This window comes from Lepidochelys kempii, chromosome 16, assembly GCF_965140285.1.
Source record: "Lepidochelys kempii isolate rLepKem1 chromosome 16, rLepKem1.hap1, whole genome shotgun sequence".
NCBI lineage: Eukaryota > Metazoa > Chordata > Testudines > Cheloniidae > Lepidochelys > Lepidochelys kempii.
In genome coordinates, this window is record NC_136395.1 from 18,465,809 (window position 1) to 18,479,117 (window position 13,309).

Sequence of the window (13,309 nt, forward strand, 5' to 3'; positions counted from 1 at the left end):
AGTTGGAGGATTCTGAATATAAATGTTGAGTGCTTCATAGCATTTCTGAAGTGAGCTTGCTGCATTTTCATTTCCAGTTCAGTGTGAATGAACATACTGGACACAAATAATCAGGGAGCTGCACAACTTTAATTAGTTTTGTTGAACACAGCAATTTAAATGAAACCCGTGCCTTATTAGTGGCCAGGTACTTCAGTATGGACGTGTGTTGTCATGTTAGCCACAGCCAGGCATGTCATTAACTAGTTAGCAAATGCTGAGACAGGCAATAATTTGTGTTTGTCCTAGAAACCGAGATTTTCTTGAGAAACGTTTTTGTGCTATGGTTGGTTCCTAGGTGATCACAAATGAGGCAGGGCTGTTGCAGGGCAGAAAAGCCTTGTTCTATCTGAGTTGTGCTCTTATTTCCTCGACAGGTTCAAGGGCCTCAAGCCGACTGTTATCCTTCTCTCCCGAGGAATTTCCGACGCTGAAAGCAGCTGGCGAGCAGGACAAGGTTGGCAAAGAAAAGGGCGCCTTAGATCTGTCGTATGGGCCAGGACCAAGCCTCCGCCCCCAGAGTAAGTTAATGTCAGCATATTGCTTTCCTGCCAGCCAGCCACAACCCTTTAGATCACTTTGGAGAAATGTCCATCAGGCCAGTCTGCAGTAGTTTCAAATGCCTCCTCTTCCATGTTGTCTGTCAGTCCTACAAGCCTCTATGGTCTGCTTGGCTCAGCAAATAACGACAGAATCTTGGGGCTGAAATTGGGTACCTGAGTTCTGCAGGACAGGCAGCTGAATATTTACTGTCATCTGCCTAATAATGACTTTAAAATTGCTCTTTGTGTGAGGGAAGACAGTTATGTTGGGCAGTGGGACACAAATGAAATATGTTTGGTTGTATCAGTTCTGTTCCCTAATGAACATTTGTCCCTAGCACAAACTATCACGTAACTGTAGCAGTACTTTTGATAGGAAATACCCACTATTGGGATAGCAGAGATGTTGTAGGTCATTATTTGGGCGCACTGATAGCTAGGTGCATGTGTAAGTTTGCACAGCCACTGGTGCAGCAATTCCTTAGTAACAGTGGATGCTACCAGTCTCTTCTATGAAATGTCTGTACATTTTTCATTGATTTGTTCTGTCTCTCCTCTGACTTTAATTACGAAGCCACCAGGTTATTCTGAGTCTGGAAACACTTTGCTTGATGACCGTCTACATGTGCCCCCACACACACTCACACATGTATTATTTCATTTTCAGATGTCACAAGTTGGAGGGAGGGCGGTGGGAGGAACATTACCTCTGCCACATCTCTGACCGCCTCCCCTCCTGAGCCGGGCAGCAAGACCTCTAGCGCAGGAGATGGAGCCCCCTCCTCAGCGAGTGCCAGCGACTCTAAGGAGCCCTCTCTCCGCCCGGCTCAGCCTATACGTAAAGGGGCTTCGCAGTTCATGGGAAATGCATATCATCCGCCTACGTACCATGACATGCTACCTGCTTTTGTGAGTCTCTCCGCTCCCACAAGCTCTGTATGCACGTCTCTTTCTCCCTGATTGTAGGGTGTCACCGTTCCCACCTAAAGGAATTAATAGTGTGTGAGGGGGGAAAATGTTATGTTTGACTCTGCTAGCAGAGGCACTAAATTTCCAGACCCTCCCCTCCCAGGTATTGCTCTGGGACAGCTGAGATCTCTTCCCTTATTTGTCTTTCCATTCCCATCTTGTAGATTTCTCTGCCATTTGTCCTTAGTAGCTAACAGTAATGCAACACTGATCCCCTCCATTCAGAAAGAAATGTCTGTGCCCGCTGAAAAGCCTCATTACCTCTCAACTGGCACCATAAAGAATGGTGTCCAAGATGACACCAAGCCTGCCAATCAGATAAATCTGAAATGTTCTCCCTCCCTTCCCAACCCCAGCACTAAAAGGCTCTTGTAATATAGTTTGAATATTTTTTTCTTGGCACTTTAAAACCACAATGTTTATCATTGTTCTGTTTCAGATGTGTCCACAGCAGTCATCTGAGGTCCCTGGATCACTGGACCGTGGGTCTTACCCCCTTCCTCAGCTTCGGCTTGAGCCCCGTGTTCCTTTCAGACAATACCAGATGAATGACCAAGATGGGTAAGGCCTCCAAAACTGACTAACTTGCAGAGGAAAATTAATATAGGATAAGTTCCTTATCTTTTGCAAGAATCTTATGAATGAGCCACCCTGGTGGATAAAGCTGTATGCCTGGCTTCACATAAAGCCTCGGTGTTTTGCTTCCTCTGCAGTAGGGTCTGGGAGTGTTACAAAGGCAGGAAGCTGAGCTTCTAGAGGGTGAGGGAGTCCTGCACATTGTTCAAGGAGCAGAAGAACCTCAAAAGGAATCCTGTCCAATTCTAGGTCATAAGGATGGTGTCTGTGACCTATAGGCTTCAGGGGGGGGCTATTGGAGGCTCCATAATAAACAATGAGGGCAGGGGAGGGAGGATTTAAAGGGCAATAGTAGTTGTTTGTAGGCTCGCTGTGTAAGCGTGCAACACACAATGTAGCTTAACCTGGTGCATTGTTATAAACTGAAGGCACATAGATTCCCTGCGCTTTCCACCCTTCTCTTTTAACAGCAATCTCTTTTTGTCTCACCATATAGAAAAGAGAATAGACCTGGGGTATCTCGCCCAGCTCGTCCGGTTCGGCAGCAAGGAGAGCGGGCTCCCCGGCCCACCATTATCAATGCAGAAAACTTGAAGGAGCTGGATGAACTTGACACTGATGCAGATGATGGTTGGGCAGGTAAAGTGCCATTATCCTCTTGCGTCAAGCAAGCGGTAACCACCCACGGAGTGAAGAGAATGAACTGCTAACCCCTCCATCCCCAAAGACACTATTCTGGTAGCTCATTCCCGTGCTCCCCCGCCCTCCACACAAAAGAGGAGAGTGTTCTATGCAATCTGGCAGCAACTAGTGGTGTAAATGATGGTTCAATAGATCCTTCAGGTCCTCCCATCATGCTGTACCCAAGGAACTGGATCTGAGGATTCACAAGCTTGATAACGCCATGTAACAGAAAGGGAGAGGCTGGAGCTGATCTTCCCTTCTGGGAAGAGACTGAGTCAAAGTTTGCCCCAAATCCTGAGAGTCCCATCATCTCAGTGCATGCAGCTGAAGTCTAGCTATGTATGATCTCATGCACAGGATGCATCATCTCAGTTTGCTTCCTCCCTGTCTGTAATGCATGCTACCAGTCTTCTGAAGTCTGTCCTGCTATGGAGATGTGTGGTCAATACCTACGCTGCTTGTTTTCAGTAGTCCTGATAATGGTGCTGTGCTTGGACACTCAGTTTTTCTAAATTGTGTCTGGTTTATGCCTAAAGAGCGGTGCAGCTCAAGATGCTTTTCAGTTTGTTATAGGGCCTCTTTCTTTCCTTTGATGTATCCTTTCTTCACTCCTGCCACCATAGGCATACACGATGAAGTGGATTACTCCGAGAAACTGAAGTTTAGCGAAGATGAGGAAGAGGAAGAAGCTCTTAAAGATGGAAGACAGAAATGGTAAGAGGTGTCTGTCTGAGATTCCATTGATGCGGCATTCATACCTCTGGTTTCTGTTTCAATGTGTAAAAATTATCATGAGCTACTTAAAATTTGTTCTAATCATCAAGAGCAAAGGCTTAAAACCCGCCCCCTCTCCCCCCAACTTTATGGTATAACCTCATGGATTCCACTTTTCAAAATCTAAATTGAAACAGCTTTGTGGCATAGATAGGGCATGTGACTGGGTCCCAGGAGACCTGTGTTCTGTTCCTTGTTATGCCATTGACCAGCCTTGTGACCTTGGGCAAGTTACTTCATCTTTGTGTACCTCATTTCTTCCACCTGTAAAATGGTGACAATAATACTTACACATCTTTACAAAGTGTTCTGAGATCTATGGATGAAAAGCCTAATATATGTGTCAAGTATTTTTGTTGTTAGATTCTCTAGTCCCGCTTTCCATTGTATTGTAGCTTCTATAACAAGCCTTCTTATGGCTTGACGAATGAGTTGAAAATGTGTTTTGAGCTTATTTGGAAATGGTAATATCAATGGCATTTATACAACAGGAACAGCTGGGACCCCAGAAGGCAGCGACAGCTGTCCCTGAGCTCTGCAGACAGTGCAGATATTAAACACACCCTGGAAGAAGGAAAGAACTGGGGTGACCCAGTTGGTTTGTCTCGGTCAGTCCTCAAGGTGCAAGGCCCCCAGCAACCTTCAAGGAAGCTGAATGGCTGGACCCCTGCATCAGAATATCAGGTATGTTGACCTTGCACAGATTGGCTTGTGCTGATAGGATGCTTGATGTAACAAATTACTCTGCTTCAGAAGCAATGTTGAATTATACCAACAGCAGTCTAGCTCGAAGTACCCATTGTGACAAAATGAAATCTGAGTAAAGCATGAGTAGTTATTGAGCAGCTAATCATAACATCAGAACTGCCTGAAAGACTGGGAGAGGATTTTTTTTGAGCCTACCAACTCTGCTCCTAATCATTTGGACTGAACCAAATTTAAGACTGAACCAAATGGGATCATGGACATACTCTCAGCTAAGAAGCTCACTGTAGGTGGAGTGGCGGGGTTGTACCTTGTGTGGGATTAAAAAGGTCAAGCTGCATGAGGCTAGTGTTTTCAGATGATGCTCAGTGGGGTATTCCTTCCTTTGGCAGAAGCCCCCACTGGGATGTATTCTCAGACAGCAGTCCTTGGAGGATAAAGAAGAAAAAGTTCCCCTGAGACAGAAGTTTGTCCACTCTGAGATCTCGGAAGCTGTTGAGCGAGCCAGGAGGCGACGTGAGGAGGAAGAACGACGAGCCAGAGAGGAACGCCTGGCTGCCTGTGCTGCCAAACTCAAGCAGCTGGATCAGAAATGCAAACTGGCTCAGAAAACAGGAGAGACCCAGAAACATGTGGAGAATGAAGATCTGAAACCCCCAAGTGTGGAAAAGAAGGTGGCTCAGGAGAATGGTCATACGTTCCGTAGAGGTAGGGAAATGTTACTTATCTTGCTTCATAAAAGTTGCTTTTATATTATCATAATTGACCCCTTTCAGCCAGGCAAGGATGTAACTACGTGTACTGGGCGGGCAAAGAAAGTGGTTGTAGACTGCTTTGAGTCACCTCACATGGGATCAATTTTTTCTAGTTTTCTAAAGAACATTTATTTTGGGACAATAGCCTAGGGCCTCCTTTAAAGGGACACAGTTGATTAAAAACTGTATTAAAAAGACAAAAAACCCTACTACCCCAATTTCCTTTTCAAAGTTACAAACAACACCTTACTTGGTTAGACAGAATTTTTACAGTCTGATTTACTTATTATGCCCTCTATTTACTTGTCTTTCAATTTAGATGAGAACAAAGTTTCAAATTCCATTTTTGTTTATATAGTCAATTTTGCTTTCAGGTTTTCATGCTTTAATACAACACTGCAATATTTAGGGTGCAAATACTGCAGGAAATGTTTAGAAAAACTGTTTGAATTTGGATGGTATGCTTTTTCAGAGCTTAATTTGAAACAAATTAATTTAAGATGAGATTTGATGCAACCAGTGACACTTAAGTAGGTCCTTCAATACACATGAAAAGCAGTGGGACTGTGCTGCTTGGCTCTCGACAAGGGGATGCTGTGTATGTACCTGCGCTAAAGCAGTAATGCAGCAGTCTGAACTCGCTCAGCTAGCAGAGTCTTATTTTTTGTTTATATCAAGTGTTGGGTCTTGGTCTCGTTTCTTTTCGTTTTATTCCCACAATAAAAATAATTCTTCTTTGAGTGCTTGTTCATGTCCATTCCAATCAGGTGTGCATTCCCCTAGCAGTATCAGTAGGGTCAGCCTGGATGACCCCTGGAGTTGTGCCCTCATGGTGCTCAGTATATTGCCCACCCAACCTGACCCCTCTTCAGTTCCTTATTGCCTGTGATGGCTAGCTGGAATTCCCCATTGCTCTTGCCTCGGCAAGTGCGTGCTTCGCAGTATCGTGTGTGTGTGTAGTTTAGTTTAGTTAGTATAGATAGTTTTCTCTCATAAGTTTCCTTTGGGGGTGGTTCTTCTCCTCTAAGGACCCTCGGCATCACCACGGTTCCATGCACAGGTCCCAGGCATCAGTCAGGCACCGGTCTCATTCCCTGGTGCTCCATAAAAGAAAGAAGGTCTGATAGAGGGCGTTCCCTGACCAGGACTAAAGACCAGGTGGCCAGCAAGCCCACATCAGGCGTCCAATTGGTGGAGCCTCCATCAACTCCTGCCCCAGGAGGGTCCAGTTGAGTCCGGACCCACACCACTTGCCAGTCCGCCACCACGAGGACCTACACCTTCTATCTATATCAGAAGTGTTTGAGGTGGCATCAGACAGTGGTACTGACAGTGCCACCTTCCCCTCCAAGGCGGGAGAGGTCGCTGGCACCGGTTCCTGGCCCAGTCCACTCTGTGGGCAAGCGGCGGTGAGGGGAAGCCACTCCGGTCCCCCAGTTGGCATTGCTCGCCAGTGCTGAGTGGCTCCGCTCATCCTTGGTCTTCACAGTTGGAGACCTCGGAGTCGGAAGTGGAGTCATCACGCTCCAGTAGGAGTAGAAGATCCTGCTCCCACCATGACCGACGGCCCTACCCAGCACAGGGGCCGGGACAGTGTCAGACTCCTCAGTGGCCTTTCTGGACACCCTGGGCCTATCCCCTGAGCCAAGATTCCAGACTGGCTTCGGTGGCCTTGGTGTCCCCTTTGGGCCTCCCCACACGCCCTCCGCACTGCTGCAGGGGACCCATCAGGCAGCCTCACTGATGTCGACGATCTCTGCCCTTCCACCCTCCTTCCCTGTCCGTCTCCAGAACCCTTCTCACGAGCAACTCCTCATACAGGAGGTGCAATCGCTCCTCTCGCTGTGGGCAGTGAAAGAGGTTCCTCGGGCGCAGATGGGCAAGGGCTTCTATTCCCGGTATTTCCTAATACCGAAAGCCAAAGGCAGGCACAGGCCCATCCTAGATCTGCGAGATTTCAACAAGTTCATGAAGAAACTCAAGTTCTGCATGGTCTCCTTGGCCTCCATCATCCCTTCCTTGGATCCAGGGGACTGGTATGCCGCCCTCGACTTGAAGGATGTGTACTTTCATATAGCAATCACACAGTCCCACAGAAAATACCTTAGGTTTGTTGTGGACAACAACCACTTCCAGTTCACAGTCCTCCCGTTTGGCCAGTCAGCGGTGTCTCGAGTATTTACCAAATGCATGGCAGTTGTGGCAGCGTTTCTGTGCAGGTGCCGGGTACAGGTGTTCCTGTACCTCGACAACTGGCTGATCAAGGGCCGCTCCAGGGCTCTCCTATACGCGTTCCATCCTACCCTTTTCGTTCACAAGGTGCTCCTCAAGATACGGAGGGATCGAGTGGTGGTAATATTGATAGCTCCACCCTGACCCCAGCAAGATTGATACACATTGCTCCTGGACATGTCTGTGGAAGCCCCAGTCACTTTGCCGCTCTTCCTGGACTTGATAACTTAGGATCATGGCTGTCTCCAGCATCCGAACCTCAAGTTGTTGCACCTCATAGCGTGGAAGCTCCGTGGCTAAACCTGGTGGAGCTTTCCTGCTCGGACCCTGTTAGACAAGTCCTCCTTGGCAGTAGGAAACCCTCCACCAGGACTACTTATCTTGTCAAGTGGAAGAGATTCTCAATCTGGTCAGCACAGCATCATTCGTCCTCGCCTCTGTTCCACTCAAATCGGGCTACCTTCTCCATCTCAAGAAGCAGGGACTGTCCATATCATCAATAAGGGTTCAGTTGGCCGCCATCTCTGCCTTCCATCCAGGTGCAGAGGGCCGGTTGGTCTTCGCCAACCCTATGGTCAGCCGTTTCCTCAAAGGTCTCAACAGGCTATATCGGCTAGTTTGACAGCTGGTCCTGGCCTGGGATCTCAGCCTGGTCCTTTCCAGACTCATGAGACTGCCCTTTGAACTGCGACGTGCTCCCTGCTCTCCCTCTCTACAAGGTGCTGTTTCTGGTAGTGATAACTTCAGCCAGGAGGGTGTCTAAGCTCAGGGCCCTAACATCAGAGCCTCCTTACACAGTGTTCTATAAGAACAAGATTCAGCTCAGGTCCCACCCGGCTTTCCTCCTGAAGTTTGTCTCCCATTTCCACATGAACCAGGACATCTTCCTCCTGGTGTTCTATCCGAAGCTGCACTCAGGCGGCAGGGAGCAGGGGCTTCACATGTTGGATGTCTGCAGAGCCGTTCTGAAAGTCCATCCTACTTTTTGTGGCTGTGGCAGACAGAATGAAAGGTCTTTTTGTCTCTTCTCAGCAGATTTCCTCGTGGATCACGTCCTGCATCCGAGAGTGTTACAAACTGGCAGAGGTGCCTGTCCCTCTGCTCATTGTGCACTCCACCAGGGCACAGGCTTCTTCAGCAGCGTTTCTGGCACAGATTCCCACCCAGGAAATATGCAGAGCAGTGAAATGGTCCTCCATACACACTTTCATTGCGCATTATGCGATTACCCAACAGGCCAGAGATGACATGGCCTTTAGTAGAGCAGTGCTCCAATCAGTGAACAACTCCGACCCCACCTCCATAACTTAGGCTTGGGAGTCACCTGATTGAAATTGACATGAGTAAGCACTCGAAGAAGAAAAAAACGTTACTCACCTTCTCGTAACTGTTGTTCTTCAAGGTGTGTTGTTCATGTCCATTCCAATGCCTGCCCTGCTGTCGGAGTAGCCAGTAAGAAGGAACTGAAGGGGGGTCGGCTCGGCTGGGCACTATATTGAGCTTCATGAGGGTTGCGACTCCCGGGGACGCCCAGGCCGACCCTACGGATACTGTTAGGGGGAAAATCTTCCAGCTGTCGTGCATGCAGCATGTGCGCACCTGGTTGGAATGGACATAAACAACACATCTCGAAGAACAACAGTTACGAGAAGGTAAGTAACCGCTTTTTCCTTGTGTTAATTTAGGACCCAGTCCTGAAATCACTTATGTGCATCAGTAACTTGAGAGTAGGGTCATTGAGTTCAGTGTATGTGTAGGATTGGGGCCTTAGCACATACGCTTTTAGGGGCAGTGTGGGCACTTGCTGTGTGTGCGTGCAGTGGGGCTCTGTCGTGACAGGGGCCTCTGGTTGCTAGTGTAACTTAAATAATGATGAAGGGGTTATAATCTCCTGCATAAAAATTAATGCACGGAATAGGGGATCTTGACTCCCAGTGTCAGCATTGACTCCTCATTTAGTTAATGTGGAAAGGCCAACTGGATGATTAGTGGCAGTGTCCTGTGCGTCCTGCAGGAGATCTGTGCTCAAGAGCTCTGCCTCTTGCTCCACCAAGGGTTAAAAAATTCTAAAAAGTGTATTTGAATCATAAGGGCAGAGGGCAAGTGCCTTGTCATTAAAATGACCCTTGTGGCCAATATAAGGCGTGGCATTGGGCTCAAAATGGATTATTGTTCATTTCTCCTTGGTCAGAAGGATAATGTAGCATTGGAAGGTCTCGGTAGGACGGATGTGTGGGCAGAGCAAAGAAAATGGAATGATCTTTAGGGCAGTCTAAGGAAGATAGCAGCTGAAATACTGTACGTATGGTAGAGCATAATAATGAGAGTGGAATGGCGAGTTCACCTGTGTAATACAATCACAATGTATGTGCAGTGTTCTCACAGGTAGCCTAAGCTAGCTGCTTTATAATGTGGGCTATTCTTGTGGGCAGCAGAACTGAATCGAATCTTGTTTTCATCCCCCCCAGCTACTTCTGAATTTCATGCACAGGATGTCTCTGTTGGTTATCTAGAAGAGGAAACCACAGTCACAACTGTAGCTGCCCAAAGCAGCAGTGAGGAGGAGATTAGAGAAGTCACATCCCCAGCACAAGAGTTCAACAAATACCAGAAATCACTTCCTCCAAGATTCCAGAGGCAGCAGCAGCAACAGGTAAGAGGTCTGAGAGCTCCTCCTTCCCCCGCCTCCCCAAACACACACACACTCTCTCTCTTCCCCCCCCTTCAAATATTGTTGTTTATTTGGGGCCAAATCTTATGCTCAGCACCAAGTAATCAGGCTTTGTGCTAGGGAGGTCCAAGGGGTGGGAAACAAGAATCTTCCTCCCAGCTCTGCTCTGCGGCATGCTTGGACACAAGAATCCCCTACGGAACTGTACTTGGAGACATAGACTTTCTGTGTAGACTGCACACATCTTTCATGCCCTTGTTTGTAGCTTCTGAGATTATAGTAGACTGCACACATCTTTCATGCCCTTGTTTGTAGCTTCTGAGATTATAAGGCTGGAAGAGACCATTGTGATTATCTAGTTCTAGTATGACATCCTGCAGTCCATGGGACTTTTCCTGATTAGTCTTAATGTAAAATTTCCAATGATGGAGAATCCATCACAACCCTTGGAAAATTGTTCCAGTGGTTAATTACCCTCACTGTTTAAAATAAATAAATAAAGCCTTATTTCTAGTCGAATGAGCCTAGCTTCAACTTCCAGCCATTGGATATTTTAGACCTTTATCTGCTAGATTGAAAAGCCCATTATTATGAAATTTTTGTTCCTCGTGTAGGTACTACAGTCTGTGATCAAGTCACCCCGTAACCTTCTCTTTGTTAAACTAAACAGGTCATTACAAAACTTAAACCTAATTTCCCCCAAACTAATTTCCCCTTTCTGTTACTCACACCTTCTTGTCAACTGTTTGAAATGGGCCACTCTCATTACCACCACAAAAGTTATTTTTCCTCCCTCGGTATTCTGCTGTTAATTGAATTGTCTCGTTAGATTGACCACACACTTGGTAAGGCAACTCCCATCTTTTCATGTATTTATACCTGCTCCTGTATTTTCCACTCCATGCATCTGATGAAGTGGGTTCTAGCCCACGAAAGCTTATGCCCAAATAAATGTGTTAGTCTCTGAGGTGCCACAAGGACTCCTCCTTGTTTTTGCTGATACAGACTAAACCACTCTGAAACCTAAATAAAATGAGCTCCTTGAGCCTTTCACTGTAAGACATGTTTTCCAGTCCTACATCTACAGGCTTCTGTGGGTGGGAGAGCAGGATTTGCCCCTTTGTCTCTGCCATTCACTTTAAAGAATAGTACTATACAGTGATGTGTGAAGTGTTGGCTTGTATGCTAAATTTGTCTTGTTGCCTCCTGGCAGTATCAATTTAGGGTTATGTAGTTTTTAAAACGGAGCTCTGGGTTGTAAGATTGTTGCCAGGATCATCTGAATCAAATACACAGGGGTGGGTTCCTCTTCCCATGGCCAAAATTAAAGGTGCAGCAGTGGGGTCTTCTCATATCCATGCAGTGCTGCCACTGTGGGCCTGATCCAGCATGGTGCTTTTCACCCTTGGCTTCCATTGCCTCCAGTGGGATCAAAGTGTGCTTAGCACTTTGCTGGATCAGGCCTTTTGTGAACATCTCCCCTAACTCCCACTAACCAAGATGTATGTCAGCGATATCTCCGCTCCCTAGGGAATGGGTGGGTGCTAACAGGCCCAGGCATGCATGGAAGGGGAAATAAAGGAGGCTGCAGGGGGGGCAGACCCTTGTGCAATAGGTTTATTTTCTTAGTAGACTTGGACTCTAATATGCAGTACATCTACTGAGAGTCCCTCGCTCTGTACCCTGTTCTGGAGGGTGTGGTCAGCTAACTGCCTACTAGAAGAGCCCACTGTTGCATCTTTGGTTGGCAGGTGATTATGCCCTGCCTCAAATAGGTTTCAGGGGTGTGGAACTGGAATGTGTCTCAGTCCACCTCCTCCCTGTTCTGTGTAAAGATGGTGTTTTCAGCTTGCCTGCTACCTGCCTTCTATTACTCCGCCCCCATCCCTTTTGTCCTGTATTGGCTCCTTCAGTGAACCTTATTTGTTTGAATTTTAAGCGTGTAGTTGGTTTTAAGTTTTTATTTCATTACAGAATGTTCATCAGTGCCCTGCCCAGTCTGGATTGGTCTATAACTATGATTTCCCCACCTCTCCTTTATAGCTGTTGCTAGCCACTTCTGTGTGAAAAGCACTACAAGAATGCATCCAGGCTTGGTATGATTAGGTGTTTGTTGTAATCCTTCTCAGCGTAGCCATTTGTGCATCGGTCTCAGGGGGAGCATCTATGGTTGCAAAAAGGGTAAATTATATCTGGGCTTGGAAGGATTATATTTTTATTGGTAAATCTCGGTAAAAATTGATTTCACCGTACACAAACACACAACACACACACAAACTGGCAAGAAAATATACAATATGTGAAATGTACAGATAGGAAAGGTAAGAAAAATGACTGAGAACCAGCTTAAGGATATTTTAACATTATGTTGACAATTTTGTGTTTTAACGGTTATAAAGCTTTTTACTTTTTGAATCTCATCTGCTGTCATTCAGTAATTGTCTGATGCCCTCATAATTTCTTGTGACTATGCAAATTTAATTTGATAAAAATTGAAAAAATGCTTAATATCAACATTGATGTTTTTCCATCAAAATTATTAAAAAATAAAAATTGAATTCTGCCAAGCCTAATTATATAACTAAATTAATATAGCCCTGTTGTTTAGCTTGGGGTTTTAATAATTACTCTTCAGTGCCATGTTACCCCATAATTATTATTGTGGTAGATAGGTATTTTGGAGACTCAAAAGATTCAGCACTAACGGTTGCTACAATTACTTTATATAAAATGGAGGCTGTCAAGCTCAAAATCCAATATTTCTAAATGTCCTCCCTGTCATACCAATAACATCTTGAATTATTACCACTGGAAGAATATTTTTTTTAAAAGTCTTGCTTTATTTTTCAACTTTTGTGTGGCTAGTATAAATAGGTTAGTTTCACTTGTGGTTCTCATCTCTTTGTACTGCTTGCTATTCCATTAGGGATGTTGCAGTCAAAAATGAGGATACAACCTGCTGCCATAAACTTTATTTTGTTAATTTTTTTTTCAAGATTCCAGTGCAATAGATAAATGTAAAGCTAAGAACAGTCATCTTTCCTGTTTGGTTACTTCCTCACTAAGGCGGGAAGAAAGCAGCTTTTAAACCTCAACCAGCTTCTCCTGCAAACACTTCATGCTGGGTGTAGTACTTTGCTTACTTCCAGTAGGTGGTCCCCATAGAAGTCAGATGTCAGCATTATTCCTGGTAGGAATCGTTCACAGCACTGACATGCTTTTCAGCCCCTAACCCCTACCAACAGCAATAAAAAAGAAATTAATACAATCTTAAAATTCATACCCTAAGAAGAGGTTTTTATTTTGTGAAAAGGGAGAAGTGCCGGTGGTTCCTTTAAGTTCACTGGGCACTTTGCTATTGA

The 13,309-nt window shown here is 45.8% G+C and overlaps 1 protein-coding gene across 8 annotated transcripts in view; it reads left to right on the plus strand.

Moving 5' to 3' along the window:
• The window catches only part of PRRC2B (proline rich coiled-coil 2B), a 69,809-nt gene that overhangs the window by 25,354 nt on the left and 31,146 nt on the right, over nt 1-13,309 (plus strand). For all 8 annotated transcript variants that reach the window (XM_073314719.2, XM_073314720.2, XM_073314717.2 and 5 more), the window contains exons 6-13: nt 417-560; nt 1,249-1,490; nt 1,990-2,111; nt 2,623-2,765; nt 3,434-3,524; nt 4,076-4,268; nt 4,682-4,997; nt 9,745-9,929. In XM_073314719.2, coding sequence (XP_073170820.1) covers nt 417-560; nt 1,249-1,490; nt 1,990-2,111; nt 2,623-2,765; nt 3,434-3,524; nt 4,076-4,268; nt 4,682-4,997; nt 9,745-9,929 — 1,436 coding nt within the window. The remainder of the gene's footprint in view (nt 1-416; nt 561-1,248; nt 1,491-1,989; nt 2,112-2,622; nt 2,766-3,433; nt 3,525-4,075; nt 4,269-4,681; nt 4,998-9,744; nt 9,930-13,309) is intronic.